The sequence below is a fragment of the Arctopsyche grandis genome, chromosome 4 (genome assembly GCF_051622035.1).
Source record: "Arctopsyche grandis isolate Sample6627 chromosome 4, ASM5162203v2, whole genome shotgun sequence".
In the NCBI taxonomy this organism is placed as follows: domain Eukaryota; kingdom Metazoa; phylum Arthropoda; class Insecta; order Trichoptera; family Hydropsychidae; genus Arctopsyche; species Arctopsyche grandis.
In genome coordinates, this window is record NC_135358.1 from 23,649,926 (window position 1) to 23,670,266 (window position 20,341).

Below are 20,341 nucleotides of genomic sequence, written 5' to 3' on the forward strand. Positions count from 1 at the left end.
ATCAATAGTGCGCGAATCAAACACCCGTGAACGAAAAAGCAAGAGTAAATACACCCATACCTGTAAAAATTAGCTTCTAGAATAAAACAAATTACTACATAGATTCTTTCTAAACTGTTGTCGCACTTTTGTTCCTAAATGCGGGGCCCGATATAGAGAAAGTCAAAGAAAGTCAGAGAAAGTCAAAAAACATGTATTTTGTCTGCATTTTTAGCTACACCAGAATCCACCCTCTATTCCGCAGTGCACCAGCGGCAAGCTGCACACGCTAGGAAATATTCTTTGACATTTTAATTATGTATATGATCACAATAAGTTATAGCGAAAAGCCGTATAAAGAGAGGTATAGACAGAGTGGGTGTACATATTTACATTAACTTGCTAATATTTAAATACAAGAGAACCGAAAACCGGAACTGAACGGATATCGTTTTATTTTATTTATTTTTTTAATTTGTACATACGTACCTAAAATATTAATATATTCGTTAATATTTTTATTTATAAGCAAATAAAATTAATGAATACACAAAAAATAAATAAATTTGATTGCATTCGTATTTTGTTTATTTTTTATTTAAATCGTAAAAAAACAGCAGATTGTATATAAAATATAGCACATGATGTTTTAATTATAAGTAATGTAATTATTTTGAATAGATATAATCACTTTACTTATAATCAAAATATTTGATTTGAAGAGCTTGTTCAATTTCTAATTTCATTTGGCTGAAACCATAAATTATAGTTACATACATAAGTTTACTGCAGCAATAAGTATATGTATGTATTTCAGTTTGAATTTTAAAAATCATATTGTTCGTTTTGTCAATTTCAAATTCATATCTTTTGGTGTAACAAGGAATGAATTGTTGGCCACTTTGAGAGTATTTTCTTTTTTTACACCAATATTGACTTCATAACGGCGTAGAATTGAAAACAAAGCAAGTCGGATTTGCATCTGTGCGAATCGATTTCCTAATAAAAAAATAAAAATTGTATTCACATATGTCATTCATATTATTTCGATTCTTTTTTTATATATTCTATCAGAATTGGACTGACCTATGCACATACGGGGACCTTCACCAAAAGGTATAAAGGAATAATTGTGCCTGGATACTTTATTTTTGGGAGAAAATCGTTCAGGATCGAATTTCTCTGGATCAGGATAGATTTCAGGATCATGATGAATACCCATCACCGGAAATATTACCATGGTTCCCTTGTCAATCACTACGTTTGTGTGCGGTATGACATATTCTTTAGTGCAAGCTCGGAAGAGTAGGGGAATTGGTGGATTCAATCGAAGTGTTTCTAAAAATAAACAAAATTAAATCAGGACATATAAATATGTTTATGAATGTAATGACAATTTTTTCAATTAATTACCATCTATAACTTGTCCCATGTAGGTCATATCGGTGAGAGTCTCGTATGTTAATTTTCCAGCATGCTTCATTAAAACTTCATCTATCTCTTGTCGCATTTTGAATTGAACATCTACATGATTTGCTAGTTGGTAAAATATGAAGCTCAATGATGTTGAAGAAGTTTCAAACCCAGCTGCAAAAAATCCAAATGCTTGTGCTGTCATTTCCAGCATGGTCAATTGAAATTCTAACGTTTCATTTTCTTTGGCTTCAGCAGTATCTACAAATAAAAAAATAAAACTTAAACTCAACATAAATATATCTGTGCATATGTACACATTAGTATTAATTTAATTAGATTAACGTAATTTAATTATTAATTTGAAATAAGAACAAAACTGCTTAGCAGTCATCAGTAAAAATTGGTTACGATAATTAATAAAAACATACATATTATAAGAGCATTTAATTTTAAAATTGTAGTACATATTTTAAATTTAAAGATTTATGTTAAAAAAAAGTGGAAAAACCAATGTGGGCAAATTAGAAAAGAAATATATAATATATTTTTATCAAAAACATATGTACATACATAGGTAAAATAAAAATTACATAATTGTTTAGAATGTGTTTCACTTCAAATGTGTTTAATAATATTTTACACATAAATAAAAAATAAAATAAATAAATTGATGATAAATTGCAAGGAATATTTTTCTATGAAATATAATTTTTTTCATTTTTAATGAAATTGCTGAAATATTAAAAAAAATTATATACATACATATATGAAAAACCTCACCTATAATATCATCTATGTTCTCATTGTTTTTCAATCGAATCAACAATTGCAGCAAATCGTTCCTAGTTATGTTGTTTTCTTCTCTATATTTAACGGTCTTTTCTACTGCTTTGGTAAAGAAATCTGTAACACATTTCTCCAAAATTTTACCTTTAACTATCTTTTGAATGCTGGGTAAAAAAATTGTCATAAACATAATGATGCCTCGTCAAAAATCAAAATCGAATACTCTTTTGCCCATTTTTCTGAACTCGGCATCAGGATACTTAAAACTATTACTTTCAATTCCAAAAGCACACGAAGCAATGACATCGGTACTGAATTTGGCAACAGCATCTTTTATATCCACCTCATCTCCAGTTACAGCGTAAGTTTCCAAATATTTAGACAATTCTTCTCCACATACAGCCATGGTTTCAAACATGTACTTCATTTTGCTTGAAGTAAAAGCTGGAGTTAATTTATTTCGAATACCCTTCCACTTGGCACCGGTTAAGTTGAACAGATGGTGAGCCAAAGGTTGAGTTTTTTTGTCGAAATATAGTCCGTGATCCGTGAAATGAATGAAGTCCTTCACTAATATCGTTTTCATCAAATCCAAATTGTTAACTAATAAAACGGGTCTGACGAATAGGTGTAGGCCAATAAATGGTAGATGTTTATTTTCACTATACAGGTTCTTGAAATGTGTTCCCATGTGAAGCTTCTTCATAACCATGTTCTTCAAATTTCCAAATGGGAACACAGGTTGAGGTCCTTTCACTTTTTTATTTTTCCAATAATTGTATTTAAGTCGAAACCATACATATATAATGATGCAAAACAGAGATGTGAACAGCAGAAAATTCCAAGCGAACGATTCGAACAAAAATGCCATGATTTTTACTAGAAAAATAACAATTTGTATAAGTATGTAGACAACAGAGCACAGTGAACGATTGAACACAGTGAACAATGAGTAGGAGATTCGATAAACAATAAAGTATATATTTGATAAAATTCTAAAAATAATCGTATACATGTTTGTTGATTTAATTTTAATATATAAAATATTATATTTAAACACCTTATATTAATGCTCTTAATAAATGATGGGTCAAATTTCCAATGTTTACGTTTAAATTGTTTTATAATAGTTAATCAGAAAAATTCCACACAATTAAAAAATGTACAAAAACTGGCTTAATTTACGTACAAATCGAACGGTGCGTCATCTTTTTACTAACCTCTTCTTATTTTCTATCTAGTTTTCAGGGTCACCTCAACTATCGCGTAATTGTATGTAAACATAATGATGAATTACTTTATTTTAGCACATTATTCCTACATAATATACATATACATATATTGCACCATATTTAAGTTTACTGAAATCAACCACTGAGGTGCATAATAAAGAGTATAAAAATCAAAACATAAAATCGCGTTTGTGTATATAACCGAACTGACATTGACCATTAGGGCTGACACATTCTTATAAATTTACTCGTCTTTACATATTTATCGTTCACTCATCTTTCTTCGTTTCCTTTTGCATCCTATAAGATAACATTAGATTACAGTACATATGTATTTCCTTTGTTCATTTGCTATCAATTGGTCTGTCTATAAGTCTCACCCATTGCCACTAACTTTTTAGGTCGCTCAGCTATCTTTTACTTTAGTCATGCTTCTCACCCATAAATCTGTTATTTAAACTCTTCTATTCCAAGCATGTATCTCTTTATACTTCCCTGTGACTAGTATTAACATTCTAAAAAAACAAACATTGTTTTATCAATCAATCAAATAAATTCATTTAACTTTTCTGTATGTTTTTTCTCTTCTAAAGGCTTCATTTAATTTTAATTTGATTCTATTCAAATACTTTTGTTTCTATATGGTTTTGTGTATATTTCCATTTAGTAAGTTCTTTGTCAAATGACATATTATTATTTGAATGTCTGAATAAAAAAATCCACTGAACTACTAGAAAAATCTCATATCACCAAAAATGATGGATCATATTTTGGGACCAAGCCGCTTCTCTTAAGAATTATACATACAAAAAATGAATATGCATGTACAAATATATTATTGAGAAATCTGTTTATGCAGAAAGAGTGTTAAATTTCATACACATATGTAGCCAGCACGACATATCTATATAATAGAGTGGTAACCCTATAATTACAAAACATTGACTCTTATTATATTTGACTGTGTACATGTTATACAAAATATATTTTGCAAGTTATGTACATATTTAATATATACTATGTACATACACATACAGTAAATATTATATACTTCAACTGTAGTAAATACATATGTATATAAAAAAATAGTCAAACATCACATATCATTACGATTCTGCATTATACATATATCATACAATTATGCATTATTATATGTATGTACTCACATATTAGATACGAATGGAGTCGATACTTCCTCTCAAATCAACTAAACAGAACAAACTGACGTTTCACATGTTGTGTACAATTTACGCCTATCTCATATTCCCAAACATTTATTAGTGATTAAGTTTGAAATGTTTTTGGAAAGTACTACATGATTTCTATGTATAGGTATTTATACTATTCACAATGGTTAATAGTTATCAGTACAAATTTATTATGGTTGTGGCTATTTGCAGGTACTATATCTGCACATTATTGGCTATTTGCAGGTAATATATCTGCGAATTATTGGCTATTTGCAGATACTGTATCTGCGACAGGCGCAAAGCCTTCTGCGCATGCGCGTGAACTGTCACTGTCAGCGTGTTTAATGTTAAAATTTTGTTTTAAACCTCTTAAAATTTAGTTCGAACTCTTAAAGTGACGAAGAGTAAAAAATATAATCCAAATTAGTTAATATTATTAATTGTTAGAAAATTATGATCATATACAACGTATAATACCTACATACAAGTGCAAGCCGCGAACTTAGCTATCACTAAATGATATAAATCTATTATAAGAACGTGCGAAATTTATTTGCCTCATGTATAATGAACGATTTATTAAACAAGTCTAGCATACATTAAATGTAAGAAATTATAATCGGATTATAAGTTCACGCGTATGAGGGCTTTGCGCCTGTCGCAGATATAGTACCTGCAAATAGCCAATAATTCGCAAATATAGTACCTGCAAATAGCCACAACCATTTATTTTTGCACAACAAGTGCACTGTTAAAATCAAAATAAATTATAAGTGTTAAAAATTCTATTAAATGTATTTATGTACGAGCAGTGGTGTAGTGCTGAATAAAAAAGAACCAGGTCGGTGTTTAATTTTTAGGAGCACCCCTTATTTTTACGAAATTTTAGTCAAAATATTTTTTAATTGTACTAGAAAAACAATGTTTGTATCAATCAAAGTGCCAGGGCGGCGACCTGGCTCAAAAAGAAGTACCAGGGTGACGACCTGGCCTGACTACACCACTGTGTACGAGTAAGTATGCTATGTACCCAAATTTTCGAGCAAATACATATGTATGCGGGTAAAAATTACCTGAATACATATGTATTTTAAAATTAATAATTTCACGCTACCTGCGTGAACATGCAGAACTCAAAAATATTTCTTAGAATTTGAAGAACTTTTCCTTATTCAATATAAGCTTTCAATTAGCATTGAAACCAGTCATACATACATCTAAATATTTGTATTTAAAAAGTAAATACTGTTCGTTCATTTTAGATAGATTTTAACCATTTTTTCCTATTATGTTGTACACTAATGTTAAAATAAGATAATACTATAAATAAAAATATTCAGTTGATTAGTAATAATTATAATAGATACTTATAAGATGTATTGTGAACATAATTACAAACAATAAAAAGCATTGTAAAATCAAAAATCAAAATATTATTTTTAAATAAATTTGGGGTACAAAATATTTAAAATGTTTCAATTGGTTACATCAGAATTAACATCGTATCATTTGTATCAAATAGTATTTACAAGTACATTAAAAAACAGGTTTAAATGATTTTCTGCATGACGCAGCATTGTGAAATTTTATATTATATTGTGTATTCCGAATACAAATTAGTGAATATGATTTTCGTTTTGTTAATCGATTGAAATGAGTGTTTTGTGATGATCATATAAAAATAATATTATAGTAAATATTATATTTTAGTTACATCAAGTGTGGATTAATTTTTAAAAAATGTATTATACATACAATTATGTACATACATACTGACATATATGTATGTTTTAGATTTAGAAAAGCTAACAAATTCAAGAAAGGAATAAAAAAGAGAGAAAATCAAATGAAAATATAAGAAAATGATAGAACGTTTAAGTATATTTTAATTAATTTTCTTTTTTTTTCCTCTTCTGTAATATTGATGTCGGATGACATACGAGGCATATACTATTTTTATCATGAGCGATATGTGTTAAGATATTATATAGTGTGTTTTAGCGGGAGTAGCGATCGTATGCGCAAAAAGCATACGATAACACTTTTTTTTGGTAAACAAGTAAAATTTGATCTATTTGTTCAAGCTATTTGTATAAGTTATTTTATTGATAAGTTCATATCTGCTATTCGAATAGGCAAATTGCAACAAAAAATATTTAACAGTTTTAATAACACTGTGTTTATTTAACACTGGGCTTGAATTTTAGATTAAAGTCGTTCAATCAGCGATAGTTCGTTTAATGGCTTCGAAGCAGTGAGACGTGCTGCAGTTTTTGAATTGCCTTATACGACATTTGATAGCATTCGGTAAAATATTTCTATTTGGAATACCAGATGTGACTTAAAAGATGACGTTAGCTTTCAATGTGTATGTATAATAATAAACATTATGTATTTTTAGATCAATGGCGTTCACGATAATATCGTTTTGGTGGGATACATTACTGTTGGTCGTCGTATTACTGACCAGTGTTTACTTTTTACTTAACAAAAACTATGGCCATTGGAAAAAGAAGGGCATACCAGGCCCACAGCCTACGTTTTTTGTTGGAAACATGCCCAAAACTCTAGCCGGAAAAATGTCAATGGGCGAAGAATTCACAGAGCTGTATTACGAAACAAAACATTCGCCTTATGCGGGAGTTTACATGATGCAAAGACCCACTTTTTTAATCAACGATGTAGATCAAGACGATATTCACAAAAGACTTTGTTCACTTTTCCGATCGATCTTTCCAAGTGAATATAAAGTATGAGCCGCTTGCAGATCATTTATTCAACGCGACTGGATCCCGTTGGAGGACCATGAGGGCTAAAATGACTCCGACTTTCACATCCAGCAGGATGAGGGAAATGTTCGACAGTGTCTTCAGATGCACTGTTGAGATGTTGAAGTATCTGGATGCTGGTGACACGGATCAGATATTGGAAGTCAAGGAACTTATGGCCAAGCTAAATACTGATGTCATAGCGACGTGTGCTTTTGGAATCGATTGTAACACGTTTGAAAATCCCGATGGTCGATTCAGACAGATGGGTAAAAGGTTTTTCAACTTGAAATGGTGGCAGAAAATCATGCAAATGTTGGTCTTCTTCGCACCGAAGATTGTGTGGTATTCCAGAATCAGTATGTTGGGGAAAGAGATGAATGACTTCTTTTATGGAATTGTGAGAGATGCTATCAATTATAGGAAAGAAAATGGAGTTGTTCGAAAGGATTTTCTTCAAATTCTCATACAGATGATGAAAGAAGACGAAGAAATTGGCAAAAAAGGTATCCATATATATGTATATATTTTTTTAATATTACACATTTATAGAATTAGTATGTACCTATAGATATCGTTTAAATCAGTTTTAACCTTATTTATATACACTTAACATAAAAAATACGCGTATTTAAATAAAATCGAATGTTGCAACACAAATTCACGCGATTACAGTGGGACAGTTCTTGTTTCACCATCAAAAATCATACATACATATTCGGGACCTCAGAACTGCGATTCAGAACCACTGGGCGTGTATATCAAGGAAAACTGGCCATGCGCAGTCAGTGATGTTTTGTCCGTCAAGGTATAGCTTGGCAACGTGAATTAACTAAATTAATAATCAAGTCACAAGTGTGTATGTTTACGGTGTAACAATGGCATTTTTGCTCATCTCTTTCTGGTGGGACTTGCTTATTTGCGTCGATGTATTGCTGGTGTTAATCTTTGTTTACATTAAATACCAATATGGCTATTGGAAGAAGAAGGGTTTATCTGGTCCAGATCCTACATTTTTAGTTGGAAATGTTGGAAATGTAATTTCTGGAAAGCTTACGATGGGTGAAAGATTTTCGGAGCTATATTTTCAATTGAAGGATAAACCATATGCTGGGGTTTTTATGATGCTGAGGCAAACCCTAATGGTGAACGATCTTGATCAGATTAAGACCATATTGGTTAAAGATTTTTCCCACTTTACTGACCATTCCTTCGAGATGAACGAGAAGTATGAGCCGTTGGCTAATCATTTATTCAATTTGGGAGGCGAGAAGTGGAAAAATTTGAGAATTAAAATGACGCCGACCTTCACTACTAGTAAAATGAAGATGATGTTCGACTCCATCAACTCCTGTGCCGATGTTATGAAGAATTATTTAGTAAATGACATTAAGGACGGAAACATTGAAGATGTGAAGGAAATATTGTCCAAGTTCAGTACTGATGTTATAGGTTGTTGTGCTTTCGGCATAGAATGTGATAGTTTCAAGAATCCCAATTCCCAGTTTAGGAAGATGGGTAAGAGAGTGTTTCATATGCCGTTCCATAAAGCCGTCTTACAGATGTCATTATTCTTCTTTCCCAGTATGGTTACTAAAATAAATTTTAGTATTTTGGGCAGTGATATGAATAACTTTTTTTATAATCTTGTGAAAGATACCATCGAATATAGAGAGAAAAATAACATAGTGAGAAATGATTTTCTGCAGTTGCTTATGGAATTAAGAAATGAAGAATCCGCAAACAATAGCGTCGATGGTAAGTTTTTGGATAATATAATTTTTATATTAAATTTAAGAGCTATGCCCTATTCAGCTGAATTTGTATCAATGCAATATTTAAGTTATTATAATTGTAATGTGGATGCTCTCCCAAATTCTCAGCCCACACGTATCATTTCTAGCATATGTTTATTTGAAACACATGTCTTTACAAATCTCAACATTACTCTATTTTTGTCTACTAATGATAATTTTCAACCCCACATAGTTCGTTATTGCAAAAGCATGTTTCTTTAAATCTTTCCTATGGTCTTACGACCATTATTTATTGACTCCCCTAGCATACTTATTACTTAAACCCTGTAATCCGCACATATGTAAAGACTTAAGTTTTATTACTTCTTTCTCCAGATTGTTATTAAAATACTTTGTTTCAAAATTAAACTCTAGTTATATTCAGATTTAGAGATATGTTTCACTGTTCTCTGATTGGTTGATTTTACCCAGCAGATTTTATATAGACAACCACCAGTCCTTTGTTAAGGCACTTGCGATTTGACTGCCTAACTAGTAACTTGCGATTGAACTGCTTAATAAGTAACCAGTAACTTGTGATTTAAATACATAATTAATAACTTGTGATTGAACTAGAACCTTTTACTTTAACTACTAATTTGTGTTATAATTCGAGACTTGTATCATGAATCTCAAAACATGTCAGCATAGATTTCGTAAACATAAACTGCTTTGGGAAATATAATATAGGCACATCAAAATTGTGTTTATAATTTTTATAATCTCCTACTCGTCCCCGTAACATAATTTAGTCACGTGTAGAGTTTTGGGTTGAAAGAATTTTGGGATATGGAGTAGTATGTGTGAACAATATCAGAAAAAATCACATTACAAGAAAGTCTACATTTTAAAATAAATCTAAATTTTTCAGACTTCATGATTTCATATTGTACAATATTTCGCATTGAAATTTTTTTAAATAGTATAAATTGTATGAATTACATACATACATATGTAGATATGTAGGTGCATTCACAATATTATATGTACATGTACATACATTTGTATGTATGTATGTATATTTATTAAAAATGAAGTTAATTCGTACATACATATGTATGTACGATTCAAGTGATTTGATTTTTAGATCTTTGGTTTTCATGTGATGCGCATTTGCTGTTATTTAAGCAGCAATACAAAATGGGTACCTCTGGTCTATAAATACCACACAAACTGGAAATTGCAGTAACAGTTAGTCAGTGATGAGTTTTTGTACGCGGTGGTTGCCCATTTGGTTGCTGTATTTTGTACCATTCTGTAACCCTCTTTTATCAAATTAAAACTTAAAAAATGATACTGATATCATTTTGGTGGGATTTGTTAATATGCTTGACGAGCATTGCGACATTTTTTTTATACACCTACGTAAAGCGTAGACATTCATATTGGGAAGAGAAAGGATTGAAAGGTCCCGCCCCCTCATTTTTAATTGGAAATTTGGGTGGTGTGTTTACTGGAAAGGTGGGTTTCCCATTGAGATTTACTGAATTATACTATGAGCTGAAGAGCGATCCATTTGTTGGAATATATATGATGCTGAGGCAGACGCTGATGGTAAATGATTTGGATCACATTAAGAATATATTAGTGAAGGACTTTGCCCACTTCACAGATCATTCCTTTGGATTTGATGAGAAAACAGAACCACTATCAGCTCATCTGTTCTCATTGAAAGGAGAGAAGTGGAAAAAATTGAGGTATAAACTGACGCCAACCTTTACCACAAGCAAAATTAAGTACATGTTTGAATCTGTCAACAAGTGCGCTGATGTCATGATGAATTTTTTGAAGGAAAATATAGTAGACGGTCAGGTCGAAGAGGTTAAAGAAATAATGGCAAAGTTGAATACTGATGTTATTGGGTGTTGTGCTTTTGGAATTGAATGTGACAGCTTCAAGAATCCTAATTCTCAGTTCAGAAAAATGGGGAAGAAAATTTTCCAACTGTCATTTTTCGGTTCAGTAATGAGAATTTGCTCGTTCTTTTTCCCCAAGGCAATGGCCAAGAAGAAATTTAGTATTATAGGTAGCGATATTAATGATTTTTTCTACAATCTGGTGAAAGACACGATAGAACACAGAGAGAATAATAACATTGTAAGAAACGACTTTTTGCAGTTACTAATACAATTAAAGAACGAGGGCTCTATTGCTGACGAAAATCTGGGTATGCCGAAAATTAAAATTGTATATTTTTTTATTTTATAATAATATTTTGACCAATAACATGTGTCAACTGAAATATATCAGAATCATTAATAGTCGATTAAAGGTCCATTTATATTATCCAGCACTGCACGGAAAAGACTATTTCTATTCATACTGTTCAGCACCGTCCGTTTTCGCCACGTTCATACTTGTTTTGACAAAATCAGCTTACATTTACATTACAGAGCGTGACGATATGGTGCAATATTGCTAGGGTCGTATCGTCGGGTCAATGTTGTCACAATATGACGTTTTTGAAAATATTCACATGCACATGCTAACACTTTCATTAGTGCGGATGCACTCACCACTATGAAGTTACATCATGTGTGAATATTTTCAAGAAAACCCGTGTAGTTGTCGACTTGAGCTGTTGTGGTATAAACGAACCTTTTGTCCAAACATTTCTACTGTTTGTGAAACCATTAAGAGGGCTGGACAGCAGCGCCTTGTCCATACAAACGTACTATACTTCTCCCTACCTCAATTATGGCACTAGAGAAATTATTTTTTAATATGCTATAGATATCCACCATTGGGGTGCATCTATCGTTTTATTTTTTTGATTAATTATTTTTTATATGAGGTAGGAGCCACCAAACATCTATAAAATCGCCTCTTTTTTACACCTACGAAATGAGTCTAGCGTGGTTATTTAACGGTCGATTTAAAAAAAAATACGCCAATAGATGCACAGAAAATATCTTTCTCATACCGATGATGAAATTTTTTTTAAAATTGGTCCAGTTTTGGAGGAGAAAATAGTAGAATACGAAACCTTGATTTTGTCAATTTAAAACACGTTTTATCTGGTCGAAGCGCAATTGTCGCATTCACTCAATATATATATTGATATATATTGTCGCATTCACTCAATTTATACATACACTCAATATATATATCGAAGAAAGGAACGGTAACAAAATTAAGGTTTCGGGTGTACAGCCCTCTTAAGGCATTCATACATATTTATATTAAAACGATTATTTACGTATGTATGTATGTATGTACATTCGATTGTTGCTTATCTATTGTTAATGAGCATCGGTTTTTATATGCCTCAAGCAAAAGATTTAACCGTGTTTAAACTTTCTTTATAATACATACTTCATACGAAATTTATATTGGGTATATCTAATTATGTAAATATGTAGGTTTTTATCTAATCGAGACAGTTAATATAATAATTAATATCAGAATCAGTCGCTAAGGAGACGTTGACTTTGAGTGTTGTTTGCTTTGAATAAATATTGTACATATGTACATGGATACAACCTCAAATTGAATATCATCGAACAAAATGCGTTTCTTATCATTTCGTTTTATTGGGATTTGATAATATACATCGGTATTGCACTAATGCTGCTTTTTACAAAGATCAAATATGAATATGGTTACTGGAAGAGGAATGGTATGCCTGGATTAAAGCCCACATTCCTAGTTGGTTATCTGGGTGAACAAATGACTGGGAATAAGGACTTTGGATCTGTGTTTACTGATTTATACATACAATTAAAAGGAAAACCGTATGCTGGAGTTTACTCTTTACTGGAGTTTACTGAGCTAAGGCCAACATTAATAATGAATGATCTTGATACCATTAGAAGCTTGCTCCTAAAAAAATTACTGATTGAAATAAATGAGAAACATGAACCTCTAGGAGGTCATCTTTTCAATTTAAGAGGAGAAAAGTGAAGAATCTAAGAAACAAGTTGACGCCTACGTTCACTTCTAGTAAAATGAAGCTTGCATCAACGCTATCTTGCGTACGCTCACGGTAAATGAACAAGTGTTTCTAACGCAATTACCCGCCGAGTTAGTACGATTAGATAAAAAAAAATATTGATATAGAAAAACAACTCTTTATAAATGTGGTGAAATAAAAAACTGGCCAAATAAACGCAAAATAGCACGGAGAAAAAATCCGTAAAAAAAAAATTTGACTTTTAAAATTCGCTAGACAATTAATTATAAGTCATTTAAAACAATAAAAATCACAATGAATAGAAAAAACATCTGAATATTGATTCCAATACTCACTTTGAGCACATCGATACTAGATTTTGAGTTAAAGACCACAAAGGTCAAAAAACTATAAAAATCGCGCGGTTTTTTCAACGCTCTTATCTCGTAAACGATTAACTAACCAACAAAAATAATTATCATATTCGAATTTAGTGGGTCTTAGAAAAGATTGGTTAGTCTCCGCCCTGGTAACTCAAAAAAGTGATTTTTTGTCGCTCAGTGTTATAAAGTTGGTGGAATAGAATATATCAATTAATAATTGACTAAAAAAGTTTTATCACAAATATACTCAATTATCTAATGACAAATTGAATAACTGAAATTTTAAAATCAGATATTTATATACATATGTATGTATACTCTATGTATTAGCCGTATCGTAATGAGTCTATTGCATGTAGACGTATACATATGTCCAAACAAATGTGTGAATGCAGTGATGTGCTGCTAAAATTCTATCAACCGGCTTGCACCTTGGCAAACACCCCCCCCCCATTTTTATACAAATTATTTTTTTCACAAAAAAAAATTTATCATACATTACAAAATTATTTGTTTACATAAATTCATTCCAAATGGTGTTTTGATTTTTTTTCGAACCTTTGGCCGTGACGGGTCTAATTCGTCTATCATCTGCTGGGTGATTGATGTGACTTCTGAGCTATGATTTAACGAATGGTGTGGAATCCCATGAAGTACTCAGTGGCAAACCTATCAAATTAATGTTTATTAAGTCTATATGTGTCTAATACCTAAATTTGCCCTTTTTTCTGAACAAATAGTATTCATGATCGAAAATCCTCGCTTAGCCTCCGCAGAGCTTATTCGCAACGGTCGCAAGTTTATACTTTATCCATATCGGATCAAGTATTGTGTTCGTGTGAAAATTTGATGAAAAATATGTATATTTAAAAAAAAAAATCCGTATTTTAAGAACCAAAGCTCTCCGAACCAAAATTATTTTAGCAACCGGCTCGACAGAGCCGGTGCGAACTCATAGCAGCACATCACTGTGTGTATGTACAATGAACATATACATGTAGGTACTGATTGTTGTTTCGGTCGAGTTTGGGCTGTGTTTTTATATGTACACGATGAACGCATGATTGTATCGTGTTTTTTTTTTGTTTAGTTATTACAAGGTTAACTCCACATAAGTACACCAAATTGTTTTATAAACTAACCATTAAATAGAAATTAAGTCAAGTAGAATTTATTGACAGTATTTAATGACTTGACTTATTATATTATGATAGATTCAAAGATAATATCACAATAGCAATTTTACGATTATTATCTTGAAACAGATGATTAACGATACTATCTGCAGATTAAAAATCAGGTATGGTTAATCTTAAAAGTGATAAAAATTTTGAGTAAAATGTAAACATTTCATTACTTTTTGACATGTAATACAATTTTTATACCTGATATAATTCAATTTTTCATCGCATTAGTTTCTACATATATACATACCAGTATTTAAGTACTAACTACATGCTAATTATGTGCTACTTATTCAACACTAAATACTACATCAGATTTGGCTGGTGGATTTGGGTTTTATCACAGACATCATGGAAAAAATGAACTATTTAAACTTGGGAGCTACAAGGAAAAGACAAACATGTAGCTAAAATGATGAGTTCTGTAAACTCGTTTCTGTCTCTCGTGTATTTCCCAAATATGTAGGAAATGGCAGGTGACACTGAATTCAACGTGTCATTATTGGTTAAACACCTTCGAGTGCTTCAAGAACAGTTTGAAAAGAGATTTCAGCAGTTTACTATAATCGAGCCAATGGTCTCCTTTTTTATTGTTAACCTCTTCTTATTTTATTTACAAGGCTCTTCTATGTATATATCACTTCGCTCATTGGTCTGACAACATAACTTACATTCTTCCGATCGTTTCGAAACTTTGCTATTTTGCGTGGTTTGGTCAATGATAGATATTTAAATCAATTCCGCCAGTACGATGGTGAATAATAATCGTAATAGACACGTTTAAAAATGCAAAAATTGTCAGTAGCCTTATATATTTTCTTTTTCGCCACCCTCTCGTTTTGTCAGATTTTAATTGTTTAAACGCCTATAACTTTTTCTTTTTCACACAATATCTTATAGTTATCAATCCTTTTATTTGCAAAATAAATATAATAGTCAATTGCAGAGCTTGTTCAAGTAATGGCAGAACTGGAGCTAGAGATTTTGAACCTTCAGAATGATATTATGCTAAAATCCTTTATATCAGATAAGGACTTCTGGAGTGCAGTGGACAGGAAAACGTTTCCATTCATAAAAAAGCGGCATACAAGATAAAATCATTTTTCGGTTCGACATACCTTTGTGTATCATTATATATATCATTACATATATATCGAGTAAACGGACTACTAGTCATATGTGAACCAGTCACAGGACAACCGGTCGCTCTAGATCGGTCACACGTGATCACCCATCACACTAAAACTGGTCACGAGAAAACTGGTCACACCCTAAAACTGGTCATTAGAAAACTGGTCACACCCTAAAATCGGTCACGAGAAAACTGGTTGACCGATTTTAGGGTGTGACCAGTTTTAGTGTGACGGGTGATCACGTGTGACCGGTTGTCCTGTGACCGGTTCAAATTTGACTAGTAATCACCGAACCATATATCGATACATTTGAGCTAGTAAACAAACGGTCAACAATTAAAATGAATATTCATTTTTATATACTAAGTATATACATGGCAATTGACAATTGCAATTGACACTTTGACATACATGGCAATTGACACTTTGACAATTGGCTTGTAATTTGATATATTTATGAAATTCTATTATGCTGTAATGCATAATGAAATGATTTTTTGAAGCCGAAAAACATACGAGTGATTTTCTGTTTTTATAGAATGAACATTAGGATTAAACCAATATTTATTTAGTATTTACTAACCAAATTAATAAATTAGAAACCAAATTCATTACTGATCAATTGTTATTAATAAATGACCAAAAATTTGATTTCCTTTTTTTATGTACACGATTATTTGTTATGTACATATGAATTCGGCTACAAATATATAAATACTTAAATTCAATATGAAAAATTGAAATATTGTAAATAAAATATTGCCAAGCTTTAGCACTTCTGTATCAGCATGACATCGAATAAAAGTATGCACACATATATGTATGTAGATATATACATATGTACATATGTATGTAAGTAGGTGTTATATTATAACTCAGTGGACACTCGCTCTCTGTCCAGTTCGACCGTCAACTGAATTATCATTCATAGTTCAAAATTAAATTACCATCTGTTTTTCACGAGTCATGGCATTTTTGCTAACATCAATATCATGTGTCACGTTATTGATTTGTGCCTGCTATTATTGGATAATGAGAAGATATTCCTACTGGAAGAATAAGGGAATAGCATCCCCGAAACCTAGTATACCATTCGGAAACATACGCAACACTGTACTAGGAGCAAAACAAATCGGAGTCGACTTCTCAGATATATATAATAACAACAAAACAGAGGATTACGTTGGCGTTTACATGGTGCTCAAACCGACGTTAGTCATAAATAATTTAGATTTAATTAAAACAGCTCTGACGAAGGACTTTGTTCACTTTTCTGATCACGGTTTGCCGTTCGACGAAGAAGCTGAACCGATTTCGGGACACTTATTCAACGTAGGAGGTGCAAAATGGAAGAATCTGAGGGCGAAACTAACTCCAACTTTCACTTCGAGCAGGATGAGATCTATGTTTGATGTCGTGCACGATTGTGCAGCTGAAGTTGCGAAGCATCTGGATCAATGTACAGAAGACGATTTAGATGTGAAAGAAATACTTGCCACATTCGGAAATGATGTGATAGCTAGTTGTGCCTTCGGGGTTGAATTAAATACGTTTAAGAATCCCGATGATAAGTTCAGGAAGATGGGAAGGAGAATCTTCAAGCAATCTCCTTTGGAGGAGATTGTCAATGTGTTCGATTTTTTTCTTCCGAATGTGATCACTAAGTTCAAACCTATGATACTGGGCAGGGAAGTTGAGGAATTCTTTTACAGTATCGTGGAACAAACTGTGAACTTCAGGGAGAAGAATGGAATAGTTCGCAATGATTTTATGCAGTTGTTAATCCAGCTGAAAAATACTGGATCCATTTCAGAAGAAGGCGTCGGTATTTGCATACATACATATCTACCTATATTATATTCGGTAAAATAATAATGATAGTAATAGCTGCGAATAATTTAAACTGAAAGTCTATCAAAGTTTTTCGTGTAAAATATAATTATTTTTTTGATAAATTTTTGTCTATTACATGCATCTGTGCTCTTTGGTATACGGATTATTGCGCAAATTGCGATCACGTGCACGACAATCGTGCCACAAAAATCGCGAATACAGAATAATTGGCACTTAAGTTCGATTGATGAAGTTTTTGGTGCCAGATGTTCTGTGATCGAGGTTTTTGGTGACGTGGGCGAGATCCCTTTTTTATTATTACAAACTTCCTTTATTATTATTATTATTACAAACCTCCTTTACGTTTTTATTATTACAAACCTCCTTTACGTTTCACATTAAGATGACTTTTTAATATCTCTTATCTCTTATCCGATCGTTTTCATACTTTGCCATATTGCTCATTTTGGTCATCAATCATTAAAATTATGATCTCGGCTTAAACTAATGTAATTAAATATATTACTAAGATGTTTGGACCGCTTTTATATCATCATATACGTACATATATCATCACATGCGGCCCAAACCTCTTAGTAATATATTTAATTACATTAGTTTAAGCCGGGATCATAATTTTGATTGAAACCCCAATCATTGAAAACTCTTTAATTGAAATATTAATCATGAAATCCCACATATTTGTACATTTGTTGTTGAAATATTGTTTAAATTGCCTTTTTATTTTATTTATATTTTAGTACATTATTTTATTACTACAGTTTTATTAAATACATTTATTTTTTTACTACAGTTTTTTTTATTGGAGAATAATCACTGAACCGAATGATTTATGTACGTATGTATGTTCTATACGAATTTATGCACATGAATCAACCAAATACGTATTGTATATTAGGAATATATGGAAACGCTATTTTAAAAATGCAGCATTTGGTGCTGAACTCGGTCATATTGTGTCAAATTATTTTTTGTTTTGTATGATTATGTACATTATTTTTAGCTCGTAATATGTAGATATCTGAATCTCATTTTAAATCATTGAGGATTTCATAGACATATATAGATAATATTCATAAGTTAGATTACAATAAAATGACTTAAAATTAATTATTTTCTTTTCAGACAAGTCAGAAGCGCCTCCTGATGATGGCACCAGGCTGACTATGATGCAATTGGCCGCTCAGGTCTTTGTATTCTTTATTGCTGGTTTTGAAACGTCTTCCACGACGGCTAGTTTCGCTCTATACGAGTTAGCTTTGAATCCAGATGTCCAGAAAACATTGACTGATGAAATTGACGACATATTAGCTAAACACGATGGAAAAATAACGTATGACTCTCTGGGTGAAATGACTTACTTGACCAAAGTCATTGAAGGTGTGTTTATTCTTCCTACAGCATAAAATTGCATTTTTTACCTTTACCTGTCATTCAGTAAGAATTAATATTTGATATAACTATTATGTACTTACATGTAAATTTATACCGAATCTATCAATTGAACTTTGCTTGTAAAACGCTTATCATGTTCATAGTATACATTTTGTTTAAATTAATTATTTATTCTCTATCTTATTTTAACTTCAATCAGTAAATAATATTTAAATTTGGCTCAATTCACAGAAACTTTAAGAAAGTATCCTCCACTGCCAGTATTGTTCAGAATATGCACTAAGGATTACATATTGCCAGATACGAATATTAAAATTGAAAAGGACACTCCTGTGATGATACCTGTGTATGGAATACAGAGAGATCCTGATATTTATCCCAATCCAAACAAATTCGATCCAGAGAGGTTTACTCCCGAGAACAAAGCAGCCAGACATCACTTTGCGTATCTGCCATTTGGCGAAGGGCCCCGTATTTGTATAGGTATTACTTCAAATGAGATGTAATTTAACCATTAGAATGTATTTTTAAAATAGCATGATTGGTTCATAACTTTCAATATATTGCATAGCAAGTACTAAATTAAGTCCATACTAAAATTAAAATTTAAAATTTTAGGTAGTCGCTTTGGTATGATGCAGACCAAACTGGGATTAGCTACATTTTTGTCTAAATATGAAGTATCCGTCTGCGATAAAACACTCATACCAATGGAATATGATAAAAGGTCATTCGTTTTGACGAGCAATGGTGGTTTGTGGTTGAAGCTCAAGCGTAGGTCTAAATAAATTATAATAAGATTTATAAAATATTTGCGGATCAAAATCTTATTCAAATTAATATGTAGTACATAAATTGTAACTCATTTACATGATTTTATTAAACTAACCCGTATTATATTATAAGCTTATTTTACATTATATGTTTTTTTAACAATTATATTTGAATTTATAATAAAAATGTTTAAATAATACATACCTTTATTTCAATTATTTTTAATATAATGTTTTTAGAGTAATGTAATTTATTTTAAAGTTCTAATTAAAGATATTCGAAATTTTATCTGGAAACGCTTAAATTAAAATACATATGTATGTAGATACATCATGATAATCAATATCAATTCAATTTAGTTCTCGAATGTCTATTAAAAAATACTAAAATCGTATTATACATATCTAATCGGTCTCCGTGACGGGCCGGAATGTGAAATGCCGGAAAACGCAAATATCGGAAGGCAAATATCGAAAATCGAAAGATCTTACGTCGAAAGATCAAAAAAAGGGTGCATCGTAAACGGTACATATTCACTTAATTTGCGCGAGCAGGATAC

General features: G+C 31.5%; 2 protein-coding genes across 6 annotated transcripts; one reads left to right on the plus strand and one right to left on the minus strand.

The window, feature by feature from the left end:
• Positions 1 to 579: 579 nt before the first annotated feature.
• Positions 580 to 4,636, minus strand: LOC143911043 (putative cytochrome P450 6a14). Of its 2 annotated transcripts, none has more exons than XM_077429761.1 (6): positions 4,580 to 4,636; positions 2,455 to 3,060; positions 2,176 to 2,298; positions 1,393 to 1,653; positions 1,066 to 1,317; positions 580 to 978 (listed from the first exon to the last, which is right to left on the minus strand). In XM_077429761.1, exons 2-6 carry the CDS (start codon positions 3,050 to 3,052, stop codon positions 812 to 814), a joined length of 1,401 nt encoding a protein of 466 aa, XP_077285887.1. In that variant the 5' UTR covers positions 3,053 to 3,060; positions 4,580 to 4,636; the 3' UTR covers positions 580 to 811. The 2 variants fall into 2 exon arrangements, with proteins under 2 accessions (XP_077285887.1, XP_077285888.1); XM_077429762.1 differs by lacking the exon at positions 4,580 to 4,636 and adding an exon at positions 3,402 to 3,606.
• Positions 4,637 to 7,078: 2,442 nt separating this feature from the next.
• On the plus strand, positions 7,079 to 19,980 carry LOC143911040 (putative cytochrome P450 6a14). Of its 4 annotated transcripts, none has more exons than XM_077429758.1 (4): positions 7,079 to 7,877; positions 18,739 to 18,993; positions 19,240 to 19,491; positions 19,627 to 19,973. In XM_077429758.1, the coding sequence occupies exons 1-4, from the start codon at positions 7,409 to 7,411 to the stop codon at positions 19,794 to 19,796; spliced, it is 1,146 nt and encodes a 381-aa protein (XP_077285884.1). In that variant the 5' UTR covers positions 7,079 to 7,408; the 3' UTR covers positions 19,797 to 19,973. The 4 variants fall into 4 exon arrangements, with proteins under 4 accessions (XP_077285884.1, XP_077285883.1, XP_077285879.1 ...); XM_077429757.1 differs by lacking the exon at positions 7,079 to 7,877 and adding an exon at positions 8,294 to 9,129; XM_077429753.1 differs by lacking the exon at positions 7,079 to 7,877 and adding an exon at positions 10,362 to 11,334 and having other exon boundaries at positions 19,627 to 19,980.
• The last annotated feature ends 361 nt before the right edge of the window (positions 19,981 to 20,341 follow it).